This window comes from Alosa sapidissima, chromosome 18, assembly GCF_018492685.1.
Source record: "Alosa sapidissima isolate fAloSap1 chromosome 18, fAloSap1.pri, whole genome shotgun sequence".
Lineage (NCBI taxonomy): Eukaryota > Metazoa > Chordata > Actinopteri > Clupeiformes > Clupeidae > Alosa > Alosa sapidissima.
In genome coordinates this window covers 28,077,025-28,103,388 of record NC_055974.1, presented here as the reverse complement: position 1 = coordinate 28,103,388, position 26,364 = coordinate 28,077,025, and the positions used below count along the sequence as shown (strand labels likewise).

The 26,364-nt window shown below is 45.2% G+C and overlaps 1 protein-coding gene across 3 annotated transcripts; it reads right to left on the bottom strand.

The window, feature by feature from the left end:
- On the bottom strand, nucleotides 1-26,077 carry LOC121690094 (cell wall protein DAN4-like). Of its 3 annotated transcripts, none has more exons than XM_042070447.1 (15): nucleotides 25,852-26,075; nucleotides 12,438-12,518; nucleotides 10,676-10,702; nucleotides 10,454-10,522; nucleotides 8,281-8,334; nucleotides 7,911-8,015; nucleotides 6,913-6,969; nucleotides 6,308-6,361; nucleotides 5,698-5,751; nucleotides 5,467-5,562; nucleotides 4,903-4,935; nucleotides 4,167-4,268; nucleotides 3,949-3,973; nucleotides 3,672-3,775; nucleotides 1-221 (listed from the first exon to the last, which is right to left on the bottom strand). In XM_042070447.1, the coding sequence occupies exons 1-15, from the start codon at nucleotides 25,904-25,906 to the stop codon at nucleotides 208-210; spliced, it is 930 nt and encodes a 309-aa protein (XP_041926381.1). In that variant the 5' UTR covers nucleotides 25,907-26,075; the 3' UTR covers nucleotides 1-207. The 3 variants fall into 3 exon arrangements, with proteins under 3 accessions (XP_041926381.1, XP_041926382.1, XP_041926383.1); XM_042070448.1 differs by having other exon boundaries at nucleotides 3,696-3,775; nucleotides 25,852-26,066; XM_042070449.1 differs by lacking the exon at nucleotides 5,698-5,751 and having other exon boundaries at nucleotides 25,852-26,077.
- Nucleotides 26,078-26,364: the final 287 nt, after the last annotated feature.

Below are 26,364 nucleotides of genomic sequence, written 5' to 3'. Positions count from 1 at the left end.
TACTCTGGCTTAACTTACAGGAAATACCCCACGTCATATTGGATTTATAATTGAACCCACTTCAGCGTTTCTTTGCTATAACTACTGAGCTGACTCCGTTGCCAGGGAAGAGAGGATGATGCCCAGTGGTGGTTAGGGAGGAGACGACCAGTGGTGGTTAGGGAGGAGATGACCAGTGTGTCTCTTGCGTTCCGTCTGCTGCCCATCTTATCTGGCTGCCACTGTGGAACGAAAGATGATCTTCATTAATTAAGCAGCGATGAGAATTTCCAACACCTTAAATTACTTTCAGAGTCAACTTTCCTTTAAATAAGAATCATGTGAGTGTGTTATGATTAGCAGCTTCTGGGAATACAGCGATGACGTAAAGATGTCACCATGCAAGATCCACTGTCAGCGGGTCACCTTTGCTGCTTTTTTTCTGTAGGTGCAGGCCAGTTAACACCAGAGGGCGCTGTTGTCATCTACAAGAAGAGCTGGACACAACGCTAAACTTTCCCACAAAGATTTCTGTCTGCCCTTTATTTTACTCTGGCGAATTCTCTCTCTGGTCTGTTTGAAAAAGTCTTATAAAAACAAAAAGTTGTATAAAGTGTTTCTAAAGTGTTGCTAAACAAATCCTCAACGCTCTCTATTCCGTCTGCTCTACCCTCCCCCTCATCTCTCATCTCTCTCTTTCTGATGACAGATTCCAACTTGTCGTCTCGTAAACATCCACGTCCGCTAGCCGGGTGATGTCACACTTCTCGTGCATTGTCTGTGGCGGAATTCAAGACTCAAACGGCGTTCTTTTAGCTTTGTTTACAGCGAGGTCAGCACGCTGAGTCCCCCGATTGTCAGTGGCCTGGACGGGACTGGTCGGAGGACAGAGGCACAATGTGTTGTTGACCGCAGTGGAGGCAACAATAAAGGGCCTGCGTGACCTGAACATGAAATCAAAAGCCTTCCTGATGCTGCGACACACGAATCACAGAACACACAACGCACGCCTCCCGCCACACACTCACACACACCAGCTAAACACACACACACTCCCATTACACTAACCAGAGGAAGGTGTGTGTGTGTGTGTGTGTGTGTGTGTGTGTGTGTGCAGTCATAAGGACGGTATTTCATTTTTAGGTCACCCACAAGACATTGTATGGTGTGTGAGCAGATACTGTATACCCTATGTCTGAATATCAGATATAAGCCTATGTCTGAATGTGTGCATGTGTACATTTTGCACATATATGTATGCATATGTGCTGGTATGGTTGCATATGCCCATGCAGTTTGGTGATCACACTCACACACACACACAGACAGAGTTTTTCTGGCCACTCTGACATTTACTCAGGACCCCCCCCCCCCCCCCCCCCCCCAAAGACACACAATGGCCCCCATGTTGAAAATAGGCCCAGTGTTTGTGTGAGGAAGTCCCTATCCGTCATCACCGTCAGGCTCTCTCGCTGGGCGGAGATCTCCAATCACAGGAAACACCTTCCCCGCCCCGCCACTGCCTCCGCAATTACACACACACACACACACACACACACACACACATATGCACACACACACAGACGCACACACACACATATGCATACACACACGCACGCACGCACACACACACACACACATGCACACACACACACACACACACACACACACACACACACACACCAAACACGCACGCACACACACACATGCATACACACACACACGCACGCACACACACACACGCACGCACGCAGACACAGACACACACACACACTGAGAGATTAACAAGATCTCGCTTCCACAACCTTGGCAATTACACACTGACAGAGACACACACAGTCACACACCCACACCCACACACACCGGGGGGGTTAGTGAGAGATTAACAAGACACTGCTTCCACTGCATTTGACATTACAAACACACACACACACACACACACATATTACACACACATACACATACACACACACACACACATATTACATACACATACACACACAGCCATTACACACATACACACACAGCCATTACACACAGACACACACACACACACGCGCACACACAGGAGTGCTGAACAAGATTCTGTATGGGCAGAGTGATGGAGCGGGATCTCTAGTGTGTGGACTGATGGCGTGGGACGCAAAGTGTCTTCGGAAAATGTGAAAACACGGAATGTGTAAGTGCCCTCCACCAGGCCTGTGCCCCCTCCACCCAGGCCTGTGCCCCCTCCCTCCACCCAGGCCACTCCCCCCTCCACCCAGGCCTGTGCCACTCCCCCCTCCACCCGGGCCTGTGCCACTCCCCCCTCCACCCAGGCCTGTGCCCCCTCCACCCAGGCCTGTGCCACTCCCACCTGGTGCCACTCCGCCCTCCACCCAGGCCTGTGCCACTCCCCCCTCCACCCAGGCCTGTGCCCCCTCCACCCAGGCCTGTGCCACTCCCCCCTCCACCCAGGCCTGTGCCACTCCCCCCTCCACCCAGGCCTGTGCCACTCCCACCTGGTGCCACTCCGCCCTCCACCCAGGCCTGTGCCACTCCCCCCTCCACCCAGTTGGTCTGAGAGCCATTCTGGAAAAAAACATCTCTCTGATTGTGCTGTAGGACAAACCGTGCACCATAGGGCCCCAGAGGATAGCACCATATCACCCCAGAGGATAGCACCATATCACCCCAGAGGATAGCACCATATCACCCCAGAGGATAGCACCATATCACCCCAGAGGATAGCACCATAGGGCCCCAGAGGATAGCACCATAGGGCCCCAGAGGATAGCACCATATCACCCCAGAGGATAGCACCATATCACCCCAGAGGATAGCACCATATCACCCCAGAGGATAGCACCATATCACCCCAGAGGATAGCACCATAGGGCCCCAGAGGATGGCACCATATCACCCCAGAAGATGGCACCATAGGGCCCCAGAGGATAGCACCATATCACCCCAGAGGATAGCACCATAGGGCCCCAGAGGATAGCACCATAGGGCCCCAGAGGATAGCACCATAGGGCCCCAGAGGATGGCACCATATCACCCCAGAAGATGGCACCATAGGGCCCCAGAGGATAGCACCATATCACCCCAGAGGATAGCACCATAGGGCCCCAGAGGATAGCACCATAGGGCCCCAGAGGATAGCACCATAGGGCCCCAGAGGATAGCACCATATCACCCCAGAGGATAGCACCATAGGGCCCCAGAGGATAGCACCATAGGGCCCCAGAGGATGGCACCATATCACCCCAGAAGATGGCACCATAGGGCCCTAGGATGGCACCATATCACCCCAGAAGATGGCACCATAGGGCCCTAGGATGGCACCATATCACCCCAGAAGATGGCACCATAGGGCCCTAGGATGGCACCATATCACCCCAGAAGATGGCACCATAGGGCCCTAGGATGGCACCATATCACCCCAGAAGATGGCACCATAGGGCCCTAGGATGGCACCAGGGGTTTCAAAGACAGTTTGACTTTAGCAACTGCTCCGATAAGAGTGTCCCAAATGTAAGCCTGTTTGTTAAAAGTCTGAGACATACTATTTCTGTCTGTTTGAGACATACTATTTCTGTCTGTTTGAGACATACTATTTCTGTCTGTTTGAGACATACTATTTCTGTCTGTTTGAGACATACTATTTCTGTCTGTCTGAGACATACTATTTCTGTCTGTTTGAGACATACTATTTCTGTCTGTTTGAGACATACTATTTTCCTCTCCACCAGATGTCTTCACCCCCAGGAGCATGACGCCATCTTTGTTGCTGTCAGATCTTTGGAAGGAGGCACTGGAGAATTGGAAACATACAACATCAGATATGGGCAATCATATGGCTGTACGTTTGTGTGTGTGTGTGCGTATATATATATATATAGAGAGAGAGAGAGAGAGAGAAAGAGAGAGAGAATGACTGAAGGTATGAATTAAAAATGAAAAGAAAAAGACAGAAGAGAAACTCACTTTTCGGTCCCGTTCTCAGTCGGCTCTGTGACAGCAAAATAAACAAATCGTTAATAATAAGTGGAACAGGTAACTGGAATAAGTAGCTTCAGGATATCAATTACACACACACATACACACACGCACACATACAAACACACTCACACACACACACACACACACACACACACACACACACACACACACACACACACACACATTCATGCAGACACACTCACCTGCATGGTCCTGCACCTTCATGCATTTGAACTTGAGGACAAAGAGCACCCCAGCCACCAACACTCCCAGAACAGGCAACAAGATCCACAGGATCCTGCGGTCTGCACACAAACAAACGGCTCCTGTTATTAACGGAGATTCTACAAGCATCACATCAGTACAGTCGATAAAACGTCCACGCTTGTAATTTCAACAAGTAGGCCTAGGATCCAGGAATAAATATATCAACAATAGCAATAAATGGTCAGTTCAGAGCTTTTCAGAGAAAAAAAAAACAATATTCTAGCTTTTGTAACTCTGTGCCAGTACTTCTCAGAATTATTCTGATTTTGTCCTACGGAACTACATGGTCTCAGCCTTTTAAAGAGGTCAAGCATTTGATTATAGCCAAAACTAGGTGGGAACAGTGGTCTCTGAAGTAGGCACAGTACAATGTCAGAGAGAAAAGCCTAGAAATGGCCCATTCTTAAAAGTGTCAGGTAATCCAGTGGTCTTCAGAAATGGCCCAATCCAGATCATGTTAATACCACAGAAACAGCGGGAACAGGATGTTGAGAACAGACAGAATGTTGTCAACTTACAAGAGCAAATGGCGTACCTAATTAACCGTTCTCCCGCAAGAGACATCTTAATTGAATAAGGCCATATCACTACCTGTCCCCCCCCCATCCAATTTGACCCCAATTTGGGGTTAAGATGGAGTGAAATGGGGTAAAGATGGAGGAAGAGTCTTACCCGTCTCCTGCTGCTTTGTTTCCCCATCCGCATCTGTGGAGACAGGATCAAAAGTGTACAATTAGGAATAACACAGCATGGTCCATTCATGATGTGTGTGTCTCTGTGTGTGTGTGTGTGTGTGTGTGTCTGTGTGTGTGTGTCTGTGTGTGTGTGTGTGTGTGCGTGTGTGTGTGTTTGTGTGTGTGTGTGTCTGTGTGTGTGTGTGTGTGTGTGTGTGTGTGTGTGTGTGTCTGTGTGTGTGTGTGTGTGTGTGTGTGTGTGTGTGTGTGTGTGTGTGTGTGTGTGTGTGCGTGTGTGTGTCTGTGTGTGTGTGTGTGTGTGTGTGTGTGTGTGTGTGTGTGTCTGTGCACGTGCATCCCTGTGTCTGCATATGTGGGAGCACTAGTGTATGAGTACAGTATGTTGAAAATGGTAATAAAAAATCAATGAGAATGCAGAAATGAGTGAATGACAGCAAGACCTGAATGAAGACCTTATATAATATATAAATCTCACCCATGTGAATGCATGTTAATGTTATGTTATGTACGGTTGTGCTCTCATCTATGTTTGGTCACCTACTTTGGCCACTCTGTAGATCATTCTCCCCTTGTCCCGACGGAGACTGGCCCTTAGTGTCATCCGTCTTATTTGTTGTCTTGCTGTCCGTTCCTGACCCTGAGGAGATTAATAAATATTAAAATGTCCATCTCTGGCACTGTGAGGGTTTGCTTCAGCTTGATCAACAGGTTGAAACAAACAATCTGATCCATGGCATTCTTGACTTCATTAAAATAGATGTGGATTCTTTACCTGGCGTACTGGATCCATGATCATTTATGCTTGAGCCATTGACTGTATCCTTTCCTAACACACACACAGACACCACACAGAGTGAGTGAGAGAGAGACACACACACACAGACACAGAGAGAGAAAGAGAGACACACACACACACACACTGTAAGTATGCGGGATGCAGCAGTTGGAGCAAGCACGCAATGAACCAAAACTTTTCTCTGCTCTTCACTTTGTAATTAAAGTCCTTGGGCCCCATCTTATGGCTGGTGCATGACCCTTGGGCCCCATCTTATGGCCACCCTTGGGCCCTATCTGCTTACTGGCTAGATCATACTAGACCAGACCTTAGCATTGAGTTCCCCACGAAAGCAAACTTTGGTGAAATCCTGCAGTTCCTTCTTCAGAGATACTTGACATTTTCTCTCTCACACACACACACACACACACACACACAAACTCATTTGTTGTCTTGCTGTCCGTTCCTGACCCTGAGGAGATTAATAAATATTAAAATGTCCATCTCTGGCACTGTGAGGGTTTGCTTCAGCTTGATCAACAGGTTGAAACAAACAATCTGATCCATGGCATTCTTGACTTCATTAAAATAGATGTGGATTCTTTACCTGGCGTACTGGATCCATGATCATTTATGCTTGAGCCATTGACTGTATCCTTTCCTAACACACACACAGACACCACACAGAGTGAGTGAGAGAGAGACACACACACACAGACACAGAGAGAGAAAGAGAGACACACACACACACACACTGTAAGTATGCGGGATGCAGCAGTTGGAGCAAGCACGCAATGAACCAAAACTTTTCTCTGCTCTTCACTTTGTAATTAAAGTCCTTGGGCCCCATCTTATGGCTGGTGCATGACCCTTGGGCCCCATCTTATGGCCACCCTTGGGCCCTATCTGCTTACTGGCTAGATCATACTAGACCAGACCTTAGCATTGAGTTCCCCACGAAAGCAAACTTTGGTGAAATCCTGCAGTTCCTTCTTCAGAGATACTTGACATTTTCTCTCTCACACACACACACACACACACACACACAAACTCATTTGTTGTCTTGCTGTCCGTTCCTGACCATGAGGAGATAAATAAATATTAAAATGTCCATCTCTAACGCTGTGAGAGCTTGTGTGTCAATAGGTACAGCTTGGTCAATAGGTTGAAAGTAAAGCCAAGCAATCTTAGAGGTGGATGTGGAGTATTTACCTTGAGTAGGGGCGGCCTGACCCCCCAGGCCTGCGCTCGTGTCATTCCCTGTATCATCTGCTGACACACACACACACACACACACACACACACACACACACACACACACACACACACACACAAAAAGCAAACTGTTTTCTGCTCTTGCCTTGTGATTACAGGCCTGAAAGCTTACAGCTGGACACCCACTGCACTAGCATCTGCTGCTATAGAAACATACAGTAAGTGCAATCATTATTGGCACCCCTACAAAATCAGTTTAGGCCTACTTCGTTTTTGCAACAAAGTTTATTTTCAATTTATGTTCAACTTCAGTTGATACGAGTGTCTATGAAGATACATTGAATTGTGTCCAACTACGAGGGTATATGTTTTTTCACCTCTTTTTATTGAACGCTACAAGGGGTGCCAATAAATGTTGAATGTGTCGTAATATATTTTCATTCAAGGCACTGCGATTTCTAACCCGTAACACTTATACCACAATAATTATGTGGAATTGCATGCATTCCAGTTGCTTCCAGTAGCAGCAACTGGAATCCATGCATTTCCATGGAATTATTTTTGGAATCTGAAAAGTTCTCAATGTCTCGTTTTAAAATGTCAGGGCCCTCGGAAGTCTACCTATGAAGTGTGGAGCTACTTTGAGCCTTGTAAAGGGTATAAAACAGTGATTTATTTGCATGGCTAGGCCGATGCCTGAGGCACCCCCATCGAAAACCTGTTGGTAGCATCGGCTAACTAGCGCAAGATTTCGGAGTGCAGGGGACAAGCCGAGATGAGCTATGAGACAAAAGTTCACACTCGGTATCATGTTTCAACACACTTTAGGTCACTTTATATCACTTCTCCTTTAAAGTATATAATGTGTTAGTTTTGCCACAACTCCTTTAATTTACATAATGTGTTAGTTTTGATACAACTCCTTTAATGTACATAATGTGTTAGTTTTGCCACCTCTCCTTTAATGTATATAATGTGTTAGTTTTGCCACTCACTTCGAACAGATCCAGGCGCAGTAGGCACAGTGCTCGTTTTCATTGTCTTTGTTGTTGTTGTTGTTGTTGTTGTAACAGCTTTTGCCGTCCCTTCCAAAGCTGATACTGAAAAGATTGAGAAACATTAAGTGTCCTCATTTGCTTTATTATTTAAATATCAATTATTATTATAATAATTTGAATTATTTGGAGGTGCAAAGTCTTCAGTCTAACTCTTAATATCTAGATGAAAGCAATTTGCTTTACAATTTGCATTGCAGCTATTTTGACAGGATGCAACAAATATATTGACCCACAGCATCAACAGCTACTGTATACTGGGGTGTAATGATGCATCCAATCTTAATTAAAATAGATGTGGATTCTTTACCTGGTGTACTGGATCCATGATCATTTATGCTTGAGCCATTGACTGTCTCCTTTCCTGACACACACAGACACCACACACACACAGAGAAAAAGAGAGAAAGAGAGAGAGAAAGAGAGAGAGAGAGAGAGAGACACACACACAGACAGAGAGAGAGAGAGACAAACACACACACTGTAAGTACACAGCAGGATGCAGCAGTTGGAGCAAGCACCCAATGAACCAAAAACGTTTCTCTGCTCTTCACTTTGTAATTAAAGTCCTTGGATCCTATCTTATGGCCTGTGCATCACCCTTGGGCCCCATCTTATGGTCACCCCTTGGGCCCCATCTTATGGCCGGTGAATGACCCTTGGGCCCCATCTTATGGTCACCCTTGGGCCCCATCTTATGGTCACCCTTGGGCCCGATCAAGAAATCTAGCTCATGATCTGCCTACTGGCTAGATCATACTAGACCTTAACATCGAGTTCCCAGAAAAGCAAGCTTTGGTGAAATCCTGCGGTTTCTTCTTCAGAGATACTGGACATACACACACACACACACAAACATACACACACATACACACACGCACACACACTCACTCACGCACACACACACACACACACACACACATCAACAACTCAGCAGCACACACACACACACACATCAACAACTCAGCAGCACACACACACACACACACATCAACAACTCAGCACACACACACACACACACATCAACAACTCAGCAGCACACACACACACACACACATACATCAACAACTCAGCAGCACACACACACACACACACACACACACACACACACACACATTCACTCACTCAAGATTCACTAGAATAGCAACGCATCATGGATAAAGAAGAGAGAAGGCACTCTCATGATTAATTAACAAACATTCAGTAAGTACAACCATCAACCATCATCTACGACCTTCCTTCCTTCCTTACACTTTTAAAAATGTAAAAAATTAAAAATGTTAATTTTTAAAAATAATTCAGTGGAAATGCATGGATTCCAGTTTCTTCCAGTAGCAGCAACTGGAATCCATGCATTTCCACTGAATTATTTTTGGAATCTGATCCCTTATCATAGCTGTTCATTCTTACTCGTTGCTCGACTTATCGTGACTAAATTCAAGATGGCTGCAAACGCTAAACTTCGTGAAGATACTGTCTGTATAAATCGTCTTGTAAGTAAACTACCAGTGCTTTTTCAAAGTTCTCAATGTCTCGTTTTAAATGTCAGGGCCCTCGGAAGTCTACCAATGAAGTGTGGAGATACATTGAGCCTCGTAAATGGGTGTAAAACAGTGATTTATTTGCATGGCTAGCCCGATGCCGAAGCACCACTATTGAAAAAGATGTTGGTAGCATCGGCTAACTAGCGCCAGATTTTGGAGTGCAGGGGACAAGCCGAGATGGGCTATGAGACATACGTTCACACTCGGTATCATGTTTCGATACACTTTAGGTCAATATCACACCGGAATTCTCCTTTAAATTACTTAAAATATAGCTTTTTGTATCCGATTCATAGACTTTGCAGTATGCAAATAACAAAACTGAAGCTTGATCTGTGTAGGCCTTTGCGGTAAAAATTGTAGCCTCTGAACAGCAGATCAACCAGTCGACCATTGAAAATGATGAGCCCTAAATTAGTGATGAGGAGGCCATGACTACAGGGACAAGTAGAGAGGATAAATTAAAGTTATTTAATGTAAGAAAGAGCAATTACATGATAAACCTATATGCCTTGCTTGCTCAGAAGGGTGTAGTAAAGGAGTAGCCTAGGCTAAATCACCAAACAATATAGCCTAACCATGCATGTGGCCTAAACATTAGTTCAATATGTTCAATAGTTTTATTTGTGGGATAGGCTACATTTCAAAGGCTTTCTTTCTTTCTTTCTTTCTGTTTTTGTTAACTTGTGGAATAGTGGAATATTTTTTGTTAACTTCTCAGTTGAAGTGAATTATTATATAACCTTTACACATTTGTTGAACTATACTAATAAAAACTACATTCATTTATCCAATTTCCACCACTATGGAAAAATTGGGCCGGTCTTGGGCCTGAAATTCCCGGGCTGAAAAGTGGCCCCACTCCGGCCCTGGTGTGTGCTGTGTGTATGTGGTGTGTTTGTGTGTGGTGTGTGTTTGTGTATCTGTGTAGTGTATTACCTGTAGGCTTGACTTCAGAAGTTTTGACGGGGGGTTCTGTGACTGCTTTTGCTGTGGATGCACCGTCATCTTAAAATTCAGCAGTAGCCCACACACACACACACACACACACACACACACACACACACAAAGACAAGGTCTCATGAAATACAGTCTAGCTTTTAAGAAAAACAAACACAGACACACATATTTTTTAAAATTTCATGATGCACTCAAACTCACCAGACTTTACTGTGGTGGTAGGCTGATCTGAAAGAAAGAGGGGGGGGGGGGGGGTGTATGTATAGATGTACACATGTTGAGATTTGTTTGAATTAATTTTAATATGAGAAGTACCTTTCATTCCATGACATAATTTACGCAGCGCTATTACTAGCTGGTGTGTTAAACATTATGCTAATTTATTATACGGCTCTTCAAAATGCTGCAGAAAGTTCCATTCACATGAATTGGCCTTTCCAACGTTCGGAGGTCTGTTAAATCTGTTTATCACCCGGAGAGAAAAAATACTCTTTTCTGATAGGCTGGTGGGTTGGCTATTAATTCTGAATAATGGGACATCTATGAAGTAGATCTGGTAAAAAAAGTTTAATCACCGTTCCATATCAATGCCAATCATTATGTAAGGGATAATCTATAGAACGCCGTCATTATAAAAATAAGTCCCTTCCGGACTGTTCACTCTGTGGGGACTTCGATAATGACCGGCGGACAACACATTATCCCTTACATAATCAATGGTATAAATGACGCATAAGTCATGACTAGCATTATGTCTATATGACCATTTGTCCAGATTTTACCTAGGCAGCTTGGAGTCTGGACCTACACTGCACGTGTCCTCCTTTTCAGAGTTTGGTCGGTGGTGACGGGTAGTTGAATGGCAGTGCGGGAACCCCTGACCCTGCGCCATGACTGCTGGCATAGTGACTAAAACGCCATGTCAGACTGCTAGCATGGTGGCTAAAACACCATGTCAGACTGCTAGCATGGTGGCTAAAATGCCATGTCAGACTGATAGCATGGTGGCTAAAACCCCTGCGCCATGTCAGACTGCTAGAATCGTGGCTAAAACACCATGTCAGACTGATAGCATGGTGGCTAAAACACCATGTCAGACTGCTAGCATGGTGGCTAAAACCCCTGCGCCATGTCAGACTGCTAGCATGGTGGCTAAAACCCAGAGATCACCTGGAAAGGGAGCTATCATATCTATCAATCACAACAAACTGGGGTTTTTGAATGGAATCTTATGGATAAGTGTTTGAGCACCTGAACAAACTGCTATTTTGTGAAACCAGTAATGTCTCTTTCAATCAGACTACTTCCGTGATGATCTTCAGCATCTTCCCCAGAGCCTACTAAATTATGAAATCATCTGCTGTGGCGTGGGATTTAAATCCAGCTCAAAAATACAAACCTATTTTCTGTTCAGGACAGTTATGACACCGTGAACGCCATGTAAGTCGGCTCATTCTGTCAGCTGTGTCAGAAAACACTCCAGATTGAGAGCTGTTTAAACGTTGGAACGCACGATAATGACGACTCCTTTCCTCATCATTATTGAGGGATCTCTGTCTAAAAACGCCTACAGTGTCAAAGAATCTGGTGGTTCCAGTTATTCATAACTTACTGGTTATGGCTATTGGTGGTAAAAGGTCTTCAAGGATCTCACACACTAACCACAACAATGATTATCTATGTATTCATGTAATTATTTAATAATATTAATTTTATAATATTAATGAATAATTATTATTATATTATTGTCATTGAATCACAAAGACAAAAGTAGCAAAAACAACCAAATATTGTAGTCAAATGTATAGGGCAATTCCACGCAAAACTGTCACATCCATAACGCCAACACAATGTCATGGTATTTAGTTGGCGTTATGGACGTGACAGTTTTGCGTGGAATTGCCCTATAGCAGTAAAAGACCTTATATTATAATATTTTTTTCACAAATATAACTTATCTTACTTTCAGAATCGTTGGTACTTGGTGTGGGTTTAGTAGGATTGATCTGTTCATTTGTGGAAGGAGCTGAGATTTCTTGGGTTTCTGTCAACAGGAGGTGATGAAGGGGAAGCAGGGTTAGAACATCGCTCACATGTGCATTGGCTTTCTGCTGCACTGTCCATACAAAACAGTAGGAAAGAAGCCTGAGCAGCTAAATCAGACAGACACTGACAAGGCAACTATTACCCTGTCCAGGCATGACAAAACACCTCAGGCTAGGCTTAATTGCTCATGTCATTTCCGGGTTAAATGGCCATCACTTCCGGGTCATCAAGCAAGTTGTGGTATTTCCTGATTGGCTCTGGTCCACCGGCCAGTGCTAATGCCTTCAAAATGGCCACCCTAGCCCTGGAGTGTGTGTATGTGTGTGTGTTTGTGTGTGTGTGTGTGTGTGAGTGAGTGAGTGTGTGACAGACTGAGTGAGAGAGTGAGCGTCCAGTTCGACCCCTAAGCCCTGCTGTTATATCCTGTCTGAGGGGCCAGGCCTATGAAAAATGGCTTCCTGCTTCCAGCCCAACATTGTTACCGGCGGCAACCGCACCACACCTCCTGTCCGGCCAACACCCTGAGGAGTGTGAGAGGCACGACCAGAGGCCTGTTATCTGTTGTCACACTCACACACACACACACCTGGACAAGCAGTGCATGTATTGATACTGTACAAATGGGGTTCAAGGTTGGCTTCATTGTATAATTAGAGGGAGATTGATTTGCGGCTAGGATACACATCCAACAAATATACTCAAAGACAACATCGACTAAAAAATTGTCACCAGAGCAACTCAGGGTTAAGTGCCTTGCTCAAGGACACAATGGTGGAAGCCGGGTATTAAACACAACTTTACAGGATACTGCATGCTAGCTAGTTTCTTAACCGCTAAGCTACCACGGAACTGTACTGGAGCAAACTAGGCTTACTAATAAAGTGCTGTTTGATGGTCAGAAAGAAAAATGTCAGAAAGAACCCTATAATTCTAAGGGGATGATTTACGTATAGATCAGGAGAACTTTATAAGACTGACAGGGAAGTGGAACAAGGAACGGTGTCTGGAACCAGCAGAAACAAGAGTTCCTGTCAGACTTCCTGTATAAGCCTCCCTGTGAGAGAGGATATCTAACAATGGAAACAGCTGGAATGGGTCAAGAACTTATGAGTGACAAACTCCTCTTGAAAAGGACTTCAAAGTGTTGGGATTTTAGTTTGAATCATTCAAAAACTACCTAAAAATAGCAAGAAATAACCATGTATACATTTTAAAAGTTTGTTTTAGCTAGGTGTAATTTAGTGCAACAGCTCCCCCTCAGCTGGTCTCAAACACATACTCATCTGGAACCTTGACAGAAATCAAAATTGAATTTAACATCTAATCCTGTGTATTAATGTAATGAAACCTTGACAGAAATTAAATAATGGCAAAACAAATTCTCGGTCGGCCTTCAACACCCCCTCAGTGTTGCCAGATTGGGTTGAGTGATTTCCGCCCAATCACGTTTGAAAACCCGCATTCTCCAGCAAAAAAACGCCCCAAAAACTATTTTGTCATAGAAAAAACATTTGAACTCAAATTTGATCTGCCTGCCTACGGCTTATTTTTCCCCACCCGACCAAGTCAAAAGAAGCTGAATTGGGCAGGCACCCGCCCAATCTGGCAACACTGGCCCCCACTCTCATTTCCTGTGGCCCCTCCCTGCAGCACAGACCTGGTGATAGCGGGGTCACAGCTGTGATAACTTGCAAGTCATGACATGCTTAGGAGACTACAGAAGATTTTAGATGAGCAACCGCGACACTCCCATCAACACCCTCACTCCCTGTCGGGAGGGTGCCACTGGAGCGGGAAATCTCCCGCTAACACGTAGCATCCCACTCCTGATGCCATAGGACCAAGAGATTAACAATGCTGCTGAGTTGTTGATGTGTGTGTGTGTGTGTGTGTGCTGCTGAGTTGTTGATGTGTGTGTGTATGTGTGTGTGCTGCTGAGTTGTTGATGTGTGTGTGTGTGTGTGTGTGCTGCTGAGTTGTTGATGTGTGTGTGTGTGCTGCTGAGTTGTTAATGTGTGTGTGGGTGTGCTGCTGAGTTGTTGATGTGTGTGTGTGTGTGTGTGCTGAGTTGTTGATGTGTGTGTGGGTGTGCTGCTGAGTTGTTGATGTGTGTGTGTGTGTGTGTGCTGCTGAGTTGTTAATGTGTGTGTGTGCTGCTGAGTTGTTGATGTGTGTGTGTGTGTGTGTGTGTGCTGCTTGTTGTTGATGTGTGTGTGTGTGTGTGTGTGCTGCTGAGTTGTTGATGTGTGTGTGTGTGTGTGTGTGTGTGTGCGTGTGTGTGTGTGCTGCTGAGTTGTTGATGTGTGTGTGTGTGTGTGCTGCTGAGTTGTTGATGTGTGTGTGTATGTGTGTGTGTGCTGCTGAGTTGTTGATGTGTGTGTGTGTGTTGCTGAGTTGTTGATGTGTGTGTGTGTGTGTGTGTGTGTGCTGCTAAGTTGTTGATGTGTGTGTGTGTGTGTGTGTTTGTGTGCTGCTGAGTTGTTGGTGTGTGTGTGTGTGTGTGCTGCTGAGTTGTTGTGTGTGTGTGTGTGTGTGTGTGCTGCTGAGTTGTTGATGTGTGTGTGTGCTGCTGAGTTGTTGATGTGGGTGTGTGTGCTGCTGAGTTGTTGATGTGTGTGTGTGTGTGTGTGTGTGCTGCTGAGTTGTTGATGTGTGTGTGTGTGTGTGTGTGCTGAGTTGTTGATGTGTGTGTGTGTGCTGAGTTGTTAATGTGTGTGTGTTTGTGTGTGTGCTGCTGAGTTGTTGATGTGTGTGTGTGTGTGCTGCTGAGTTGTTAATGTGTGTGTGTGTGTGTGCGTGTGCTGCTGAGTTGTTGATGTGTGTGTGTGTGTGTGTGTGTGTGTGTGTGTGTGTGTGTGTGCAGCTGAGTTGTTGATGTGTGTGCGTGTGCTGCTGAGTTGTTGATGTGTGTGTGTGAGTGTGTGCTGCTGAGTTTTTGATGTGTGTGTGTGTGTGTGTGTGCTGCTGAGTTGTTGATGTGTGTGTGTGTGCGCTGCTGAGTTGTTGATGTGTGTGTGTGTGCTGAGTTGTTGATGTGTGTGTGTGTGTGTGCTGCTGAGTTGTTGATGTGTGTGTGTGTGTGTGTGTGTGTGTGTGTGTGTGTGCTGCTGAGTTGTTGATGTGTGTGTGTGTGTGCGTGTGTGTGTGTGTGTGCTGCTGAGTTGTTGATGTGTGTGTGTGTGTGTGTGTGCTGCTGAGTTGTTGATGTGTGTGTGTATGTGTGTGTGTGCTGCTGAGTTGTTGATGTGTGTGTGTGTTGCTGAGTTGTTGATGTGTGTGTGTGTGTGTGTGTGCTGCTAAGTTGTTGATGTGTGTGTGTGTGTGTGTGTGTGTGTGTGCTGCTGAGTTGTTGGTGTGTGTGTGTGTGTGTGCTGCTGAGTTGTTGATGTGTGTGTGTGTGCTGCTGAGTTGTCGATGTGTGTGTGTGTGTGTGTGCTGCTGATTTGTTGATGTGTGTGAGTGTGTGACGCCATTTAGCATCACTTCATCTCCTGATGTTGAGATAAAAGCCTGTTAGCATTGTTATGGTGTAATCATGACTGACATAAGCACCCATGAGGCCGTGATTCAGGAAACAGGGAGGACTTCCCAGAATAAAAAACAATGGTTTACTTTGTAAACACTTTTCATTTCTGGCTGGTTTTGGTATTAAAAGTCCACCTAGCATGCTAGCTGGAAACACTCTACACCTAGGGTTGCCACCTGTGTCTGACAAAAATCCTGGACATTTTGACCATCCAATCGACCTTTTTGTTTGTAAGCAACGGCACCTTTCGCACATCTAACCCAAGATAAAAAACGTCATTCTAAGTGACAATTGTATAGCTAAAATTAGTAAGAATGACAATTTCTAGTTATTTGTTTAGTTAATTGCTTTATTTAATAGCAGACCTTTATTATTTTGTTATATTTTCAACAGTTTTTAGTTGTGGACACCTGGGGGCAGTATTGAGAAAAAAGGGGGAATACATAATTAGGTTCTGCTTTTTTGCTTATGTGGAATAAACTTTCCTTTCTCTGTCTCTCCTTGTCACACACTCTCCGTCTCCACCTTACCATTTCTAATGAACCTCCACGGTGCGTGCCCCCACCACCACCAACCATGTTATGCTACGTCATTTTTGTAGAGCCAATAAGGCTGTGCATACGTTTATGGACGTAGGCACGCTTCAATTAAACGGAAATACACATTTTGCACATCATGTACAAAAATCTGGGACATTCAGTGTCCAGGATTTTTATTTTTATTTTCCTGGACAGACCATGAAAATCCTGGACAATCAGGAAAATCCTGGACAGGTGGCAACCCTATCTACACCTCAAGTGAGCATGTGGCACGCAATAGCTGCTTTGCATCACCCAGATGAGGTCCCCCCCTTTCCTGTAAAATGCTTTGGATGCCCACACTATATAAATACTATCTGTTGTTGTTGAAGAGGAAAACATTGGTGTGCTAGTCTGACTGTGTGCTATGTGTTGTTGAAGAGGAAAACATTGGTGTGCTAGTCTGACTGTGTGCTATGTGTTGTTGAAGAGGAAAACATTGGTGTGCTAGTCTGACTGTGTGCTATGTGTTGTTGAATAGGAAAACATTAGTGTGCTAGTCTGAATGTGTGCTATGTGTTGTTGAAGAGGAAAACATTAGTGTGCTAGTCTGACTGTGTGTTTACAATATTATGGTGGCATGTAGGAAGAGACACCCCCTGATAAGCTTGGTATGGTGTGTGTGTGTTTGTTTGTGTGTGAGGTATGGTGTGGTATTGTGTGTGTGTGTGTGTGTGGTATGGTGTGGTATTGTGTGTGTGTGTTTTTGTGTGTGTGTGTGGGTGGGTGTGGTATTGTGTGTCTGTTTGTGTGTGTGTGTGTGTGTGTGTGTGTGTGGGTGAGGTATGGTGTGGTATTGTGTGTCTGTTTGTGTGTGTGTGTGTGGTATGGTGTGGTATTGTGTGTCTGTTTGTGTGTGTGTGTGTGGTATGGTGTGGTATTGTGTGTCTGTTTGTGTGTGTGTGGGTGAGGTATGGTGTGGTATTGTGTGTCTGTTTGTGTGTGTGTGTGTGTGTGGTATGGTGTGGTATTGTGTGTCTGTTTGTGTGTGTGTGTGGGTGAGGTATGGTGTGGTATTGTGTGTCTGTTTGTGTGTGTGTGTGTGTGTGGGTGGGTGAGGTATGGTGTGGTATTGTGTGTCTGTTTGTGTGTGTGTGTGTGTGTGTGGGTGAGGTATGGTGTGGTATTGTGTGTCTGTTTGTGTGTGTGTGTGTGTGTGTGGGTGAGGTATGGTGTGGTATTGTGTGTCTGTTTGTGTGTGTGTGTGTGTGTGGTATGGTGTGGTATTGTGTGTGTGTGTGTGTGGGTGTGGTATTGTGTGTCTGTTTGTGTGTGTGTGTGTGTGTGTGGGTGAGGTATGGTGTGGTATTGTGTGTCTGTTTGTGTGTGTGTGTGGGTGTGGTATTGTGTGTCTGTTTGTGTGTGTGTGTGTGTGTGGGTGAGGTATGGTGTGGTATTGTGTGTCTGTTTGTGTGTGTGTGTGTGTGTGGGTGAGGTATGGTGTGGTATTGTGTGTCTGTTTGTGTGTGTGTGTGGGTGTGGTATTGTGTGTCTGTTTGTGTGTGTGTGTGTGTGTGTGGGTGAGGTATGGTGTGGTATTGTGTGTCTGTTTGTGTGTGTGTGTGTGTGTGGTATGGTGTGGTATTGTGTGTCTGTTTGTGTGTGTGTGTGTGTGTGGGTGAGGTATGGTGTGGTATTGTGTGTGTGTGTGTGTGTGGTATGGTGTGGTATTGTGTGTCTGTTTGTGTGTGTGTGTGTGTGTGGGTGAGGTATGGTGTGGTATTGTGTGTCTGTTTGTGTGTGTGTGTGTGTGTGTGTGGTATTGTGTGTGTGTGTGGGTGAGGTATGGTGTGTCTGTTTGTGTGTGTGTGTGTGGTATTGTGTGTCTGTTTGTGTTTGTGTGTGTGTGTGTGTGTGTGTGTGGGTGAGGTATGGTGTGGTATTGTGTGTCTGTTTGTGTGTGTGTGTGTGTGTGTGTGTGTGCGTGTGTGTGTGTGTGTGTGTGTGTGTGTGTGTGTGGGTGAGGTATGGTGAGAATCCCCACAGGCTGTTTCTGCCCCCAGCTTGCGATGGCATCATTCAGAGGGGAAGATTTGCACTGATAGTGGGCAGATTACGGCATCAGGGGACAATGATAACCCCCTCCCACCACCCCCACCCACCCCAGCCCCGGGTCCCGTCTACCAGTGAGGGGAAGTGGTGTATGGGCTCCCTCTGGCTATCAGCTCGTGGGGGAGGGGGAGGTGGTGTGGAGCACATGGAGGGTGGTGAAGGGGTCGTTACAGGGCAATGAGCTTCAGGCCCGTCCAAAACTAACAATTTCCCCTCGTTCATTTTTCCACCAGGACTGCCAACACTCGTCTGAAGTGTGTGTGTGTGTGTGTGTGTGTGTGTGTGTTGTGTTGCAGGGCATTATCTGGACAATCCAAATGCTTAACAGATCTCTGACAGTGGGGTGATATTTTTGTATTTAGTCATCAGACCCCAGATGACCAGCAGTCACACATACACACACACACACACACACACACACACACACACACACAAACACTCCACACACACTGGAGGTCAGATCCTGGCTTTTTTGCTAATAAGGCTTTTAGACACTACTACAAAACAGGGATGGAAATTAAATATTTTTTTCCACCTGCCACTGTGGCTGGTGGATTCCAAAATCTACCAGCCACTTAACTTTTTTACCAGCCACTAGAGAAATTGCATGAAAATGTGATATCATGATTATAGTAGGCTACTTAAAATGATCACGGTTATCGGCATTATTGCGATACGACTAAAATGTGCTGAATTTTGCCCTAAACCTACAAGCACAGTAGCAACAAAACTATAAGCCAACAGAACCACAATAATATGCCATAGTGTCATGTCATAAAAGTGGTGTGGCTCCTTTAACACTCCGTTTGTGTGAGTTCTGGAGCATCCTATAATCGACTCTCCAACTTGATCTAACTATACTGTACATCATCTGATTTAAATATTTACAGGTATCAAGGCTATATTTAACATTTAGCATTTATTTTCTGTTTGGCCTGTTATGAAATCATGCACTGAACAATAAATGCACAGCTCAGCTTTAGGAAACTTAATGCTTAGCATTTTGTGAAACTACATTGGAAAAACTCTGGTTTTAATATTTACAGTTATCTAGGCGATATTGTTAACATTTATTTTGTATTTGGCCGTATTGTGTATTACAACAGTCCAAAGTTAGACCTTGTAGACATTTGCTTCAATTTCAAAACCGGATTACTCTAGAACGGCTAATTGCATAACGGAATGTTTTACACCTTTGTGTTCGGTAAGTTCTGCTGTTTGTAATTTCTTGAATGAAAAGTTTGTGTGATATTCCACCACGACGAATGGGAGTGGAGATGTCCGCCTGTTTGCCTCATAGGTCTAAATAGTAGAATGTCATCTTGTTTTCTGTGAAGGTGTCGCGGGCCGGATTAAAATAGCTACTGTACGGGCCACTTCAAAAGACAAATTCGCGTGAGAATATTAGTCTGTTTAGATACAACGCAGATACACAGATCTCACTAGATTTGTTTATGCAGTCATCCTGAAATAAGCTAGCAGTGGCACATGAAAGCATAGCGACAGTTTCTTAATAGTAATGGCAAAAAGTGAAGTACTGCACCAGTGACTAGGCTATGCTGCAGGTGGCGGCTCACTGGTAGTTGTTGTAGAACTTCAAATCAGCGCGATTTACGGCTGGTAACGTTACATGATCCCTACAGACACTTTCTTATTTTTAACCGTCAATAACTATGAAAATTAGATCGGATCTGACTATTTGTGGTAGCCTATGCTAGCTCTATTTATCTACCCACCACAGTGGCTGGTAAGTTGACCAAATTCACCCGCCAGCGCACAAAACTACCCGCATTTGGCGGGGGGCGGGTGGCTAATTTCCATCCCTGCTACAAAACCACAAGCCCTTCCTGATTCAACAATTACGCAAACTAAGTTCAGAAGAAGAGACCAAACTCAGCAAATGTTTTTGTCCATTCTTTCCAAGAGCCCAATGATGTCTCTAATGTCATGATCATTAGCAGCTGATCATGGTGGAGCTTATCCTGATAATGGTTGAGCTTATCCTGATAATGGCAGCTGATCATGGTTGAGCTTATCCTGATGATGGCGGAGCGCTCAACATGGTCTCATCTACAGCTGTTTTCATGGAAGTAAAACCTATTGTAAGATTTTTACATTATTTTTTTTTATTTATAATATATATATATATATATATATATATATATATATATATATATATGTGTTTAAATTGTATGAATTTAGCAGACACTGTTGTCCAAAGTGACATATGTGAACTATTGCAAGGGATTACACTGTCCCAAGAGCAACTTGCTCAAGGCCACAACGATGGAAGCCGGGAATTGAACCCACAACTTTCAGGCTATACTGCACGCTAGCCCAGCTCCTTAATCACTACACTACCACCACCCTACAGGCTACTGCACGCTAGCCCAGCTCCCTAACCACTACACTACCACAGCCCTACAGGCTACTGCACGCTAGCCCAGCTCCTTAACCACTACACTACCACAGCCCTACAGGCTACTGCATGCTAGCCCAGCTCCCTAACCACTACACTACCACAGCCCTACAGGCTATACTGCACGCTAGCCCAGCTCCTTAACCACTACACTACCACAGCCCTACAGGCTACTGCACGCTAGCCCAGCTCCCTAACCACTACACTACCACCACCCTACAGGCTACTGCACGCTAGCCCACCACAGCCAAGGTCTATAAGTTGTGTCAGATGCCAGTCTATCCTACAGGAGACATTCAGTAGTGACAATTTCATCATCATCATCATCATCATCACCTTTTGTGCTAGACTCGGGGTCCATTCAGAACACACAGACATGACAGACATGACACAACATACATTAAAACACAACATACATTAAAAACACAACATACATTAAAAACACAACATTAAAACACAACATACATTAAAAACACAACATACATTAAAAAGGAAAAGAAGGGCAGATGATGTGCACATGATGCATCCCACACACAAACACTGCGCACACACACACACACACACACACACCCATGCACAAGCACACACACACATTTCTCTTTACTTCTTTTCTCTTCTTATTTTATTTTAAATTTACTTATGTATTTTTTTAGCCTGGCGGCCATCCTATATCATTGAAATGTATAGTCTGGAATCGAACCATTCACCTCGCTTAATCCAAGGGGCGGGCAGAGAATTGTCTTTCAAACTGCCTAGGCATGCAATAGGCCAGTGCTACGACCATATCCGTATCCGGTCGGCAAAACGGCAAATACATCCTTCTTCGAAAGGAATGACTTAAGTGCATTGTGTTGCTCAACTTTCAAAGAAAAGCACAAGTCCAACTCAACTCCTCCAAAGTTGACGCCAACGCCGATTCAAACAACCGCTCTTCGTTCGCCATAGCCACCTTCCTTGTTGTTCACCGTCGCAGGACTGTCGTTATCCTGTTAAGCCCGCCTTAAGACTCTCTAACAAAATAGAGCACTGTGATTGGATGAAGTCCACGGCGTCAGCCAATAGAAATCCCTATGGTTTGATACTAGACGTACAGGCTGAGCAAATTAATTTGCCGCCGCTAGGGTGCGTCTAGATTTCTAGGCTAGTATTTTTTCTTTGTGTCTTCTGGATTTTTGTTTTTTGTCTTTTGTTTGTGTCTGATTTTCTGTTTTTTTTTGTGTGTCTTGTGCTTCTTTTCTTTGTGTTTCATCTCGTATGTATATCCCCTGGGTGATAAATGTTGAAGAAATTTAAATTAAAAAAAAGGAAAACAAAAGGTTACCCCCCCCCCCCCCCCCCCAACATGGTCACCGCACACCTGTAGCCAAGCGAATCCTAAACGCTTATTCATAGAGATATGAAGAGTTGGATATATGCTATACACCTGTAGCCATAGAGATATGAAGAGATATGAAGAGTTTTATACACTGTATGCTATATCCTCCATTTCAACGAATTTTCATAAATCATTTTTCAAAATGTTGTTTTAATTTCAGTAGAGCTGTAATTGGGTGTTGTTGTTTGATTAAGCTGTACTCAATCAAAACAACACAACTGCAACTTTATTGATATTACCTGAAATACACAATTAAATTACACAACTTTTTAATGTTTGTAAAAATGGAGATATAGCGTTTTAAACCCAAACTCTTCACATTCTCTGCGGGTTTCCATGGCAACGTGGGTAAATAATGGATTTATTTAGATGCGTTCTCCTGAGATCACACGGCAATAACTCCACATGACATAGAGGGCACTGCTAAACTGCTCAGGCTAATGTGTGAAACCCCTGATTTATTAGAGGCGTGAAAGCCCTGGCCAGTAGCCTGGGATGTGTGGACACAGCGGTCGACACGAGAGTAGCCTGGGATGTGTGGACACAGCGGTCGACCTGCGATCCGTATCGTACACGATGTTCTGGTCCGAACACATCCATTCCTCCCTGTGCAAATGACAACACGGTCCAAACACATCCATTCCTCCCTGTGCAAATGACCACACGGTCCAAACACACCCATTCCTCCCTGTGCAAATGACCACACGGTCCAAACACATCCATTCCTCCCTGTGCAAATGACCACACGCTCCAAACACACCCATTCCTCAGAACACAGGACAACATTAGTGGCAGCATTCACACATAGACATCGTCGGTTTGGTGGTGAGTTTTTAAGAAACTGGATCTATTTCCTCTAACCCTTCTTTTAGAAAAAAACTCAGTTTGTATGAAACTAGATGTACCACAAAGCGGTACAAAATGTGACCGCCGCTCAGTCCTGCACATTCTCTCCGCAAAAATAAATCACACTTGTCAATTTCTCCATCTTCTCCGTCTCCATCTCCTACTCCATCCCTTATTCTTGCAACTTTATGTATGTAATTGAGTGTGCAATTGTGCATGTGTGCGTTTGATTTTGTGTATATGTGTCCTTCTCTGTGTGTGAGTTTTCGCTCGTGAGTGTGTGTGTGTGTGTGCTTGCGTGTGTGTGTGTCTGCTTGCTAGTATAAAATCACAGAATGGTCGCACTCCAAAAATCTTTCTTTCTTGCTTTTATTCCATTTAGCAACAGGGGTCAACGAACAAATGTTTGTCAGTGTGTTTCCTTGTTCCTCTGTGTGCTTGCTTGTGTGTGTGTGTGTGTGTGTGTGTGTATGTGTGTGTGTGTCTGCTTGCTTGTATGAAATAAATCCCATACAGTCACATTATATGTGAGTAGCACATTGGAAGGACTCAGAGGCGTCGCCTGTAGACACGTGCTATGCTCCCCACCATGCAGAAGCTTTCGGACACTCTCACAGTCTGACTCCTCCCCCCACCCAGCAGAAGCTTTCGGACACTCTCACAGTCCGACTCCTGATTGATCTGTGCTCAGTCCTTTCCTGTTGTCATCGGTGAGGATGATCAGATTAAACATTTTGCCGTCTGTTTGTATATCTTGCAAAGAGGTCAAAGTCGCACTGTTGAGAGTTTTGTTGCTACGGCATGTGGACAATGGAAGTGACGTTGAGAGCACTGTGAAACAGTGGCTATTTCTTTTCCCAAACGGCACCATCCTCAGTCTCTCTAAGAACTGAAATAAACAACTTTAACTTTTGATTTTGAGCCCCTCTTCTCCACTGTACAAAACACTGTACTCAACACTAAAACCATCTGCCACGGATTAGTTGAGGCCAGTGCCCTATCACTGTTCTACAAACAGGCTGTAATGTGTGTGTGTGTGTGTGTGTGTGTGTGTGTGTGCAAACAGGCTGTAATTGCTGTGGGTTTCACTCCTTTCCTGCCGTCCTCTTGCTTGCTTGTTCTCTCTCGCAGGCTCTCTCTCTCTCTCTCCCTCTCTCTCTCTCTCCCTCTCTCTCTCTCTCTCTCTCTCTCGGTCGTTGACTCATTACGGCCACCCTGCCGCGTCTGATTCCTGGGCGCGTCTGTCCCCACCAAATAGCCAGCGGCGAGCGGGGGGGCCGCAGGACGTGGGAACGGGCCGGAGGGAGCCGGAGGCGTGGACATACCAGGGGGCTTATCGCGGCCCGGCCCGGCTCTAGCGGAAGAGCCCGCTTTAAGCCCGTTTGATGTGTCTGGAGCGCGTTCAAACGTCTGGACGCTAGGATGACTCGTGCACGCCGCTGTCCGAGTTGAAATACAACTCCAAAGGGACGCTATCTCAGGATGTAACCCAGAGATACGATGACACAGCACACATATGCGGACATCGTGGTGATTCCCTTGTGATTACATTCATATTCTCGATAGTTCACCTGAAACATGTTCAACACAGAGGGAGTGCTGTGTTCTTGCTATCATAGTGTCACAGAGCTTTTACGATACTCGAGAGAAGTCATGCAAAATTGATTTTCTGCATTTGAGAACAAAAATAGTTCAAATGCACAGATGTATCACTCCACGTGTCAACTGTAAGTTGTAAAATGTGGACGGGTCAGTTGTAAGTTGTAAAATGTGCAGCACGCTGTCTGGTCATCCACACTCTCTCCCGGTGGAAGTAGCACACACACACACACACACACACACACACCCATCAGGGGGTCTCAGACGCCCCACCCTGTTCCTACACCTCTAATCCGATCGGGGCGCCCCTCGAACCCTTGGTCATGGACGCCTTGATGTCTTCCAGCAGACCTGACCTTACCTGACCAAACTACCCCACCCTACCCCACGGTGCTGGGCTCCTTCAGGCTGACCCCGACCCTGTGTAAGACTCAGATGAGAGGACTTAAGCTGTTGAGGAGTACGGTCACAAATATGTGATTAGAATGTTCGCGAACCGAGAGTTCCACATTATGATGTCACAATTACCCTCAGAGATTTCCCCCATAGACTGTATAAGGAACACTGAAACTATAGATTGTTTGCATATAATTCTAGAAGGAACCAGGAAAATAATTGACTCCTCAACAGGTTAAGCACTCGTTTTCAATGGAGCTGCTGGTCCACTCATGGTCTCACTCATCTCCCTGACCTCAACCAATCCACACAGGCAGGCAGGACACATGCTTCAAACTCCAAACACACACACACACACACATACACACACACACACACAAACACCAACACACACAGACACCCAGAAATAGTCTGTCTAACTGATGAATGCATCCCAGCTCCCCGCAAACCCATAGTGTGCAAACACACACACACACACACACACACACTCACACCCATACACACACACACACAAGCAGGACACTTAAGCAGCAGTCTTACCTGTGTGAAGGAATGTGAAGGACACAAGCAGCAGAACTATCCATGTAGGCTTCATGATAGCAGCAGCAGCGACTGACTGAGAGTTTGACTGTGTGTGTGTGTGTTTGTGTGTGACAGAGGGTGTGTGTGCAGAGTGGAGTGGAATGGAGCTTCTCCCTCACTGACTGAATGAGTGAGTGTGTGTGTGTGTGTGTGTGTGTGAGACTGGGAGGGGCTTGGACTTTCTGCGTGTTTTCAGTGTGTGGTTGCGTGTGTGTGTGTGTGTGTGTGTGTGTGTGAGGGTAATTAGTGGACTGGAAAAGGTGTTCACATCCAGCCTGGGCGTCGGCACTTAGCAGCCTTCCTTAAAGAGAGAGGGGGCTGGAGGAGAGACAGCAGCCACTCTGTGTGTGTGTGTGTGTGTGTGTGTGTGTAACAGAGAGTTCGGTGGAGGAAAGACACCAGTTGTGTGTGTGTGTGTGTGTCTGTCTGTCTGTGAGAGAGAGGGAGAGAGAGAGAGAGAGAGAGAGAGAG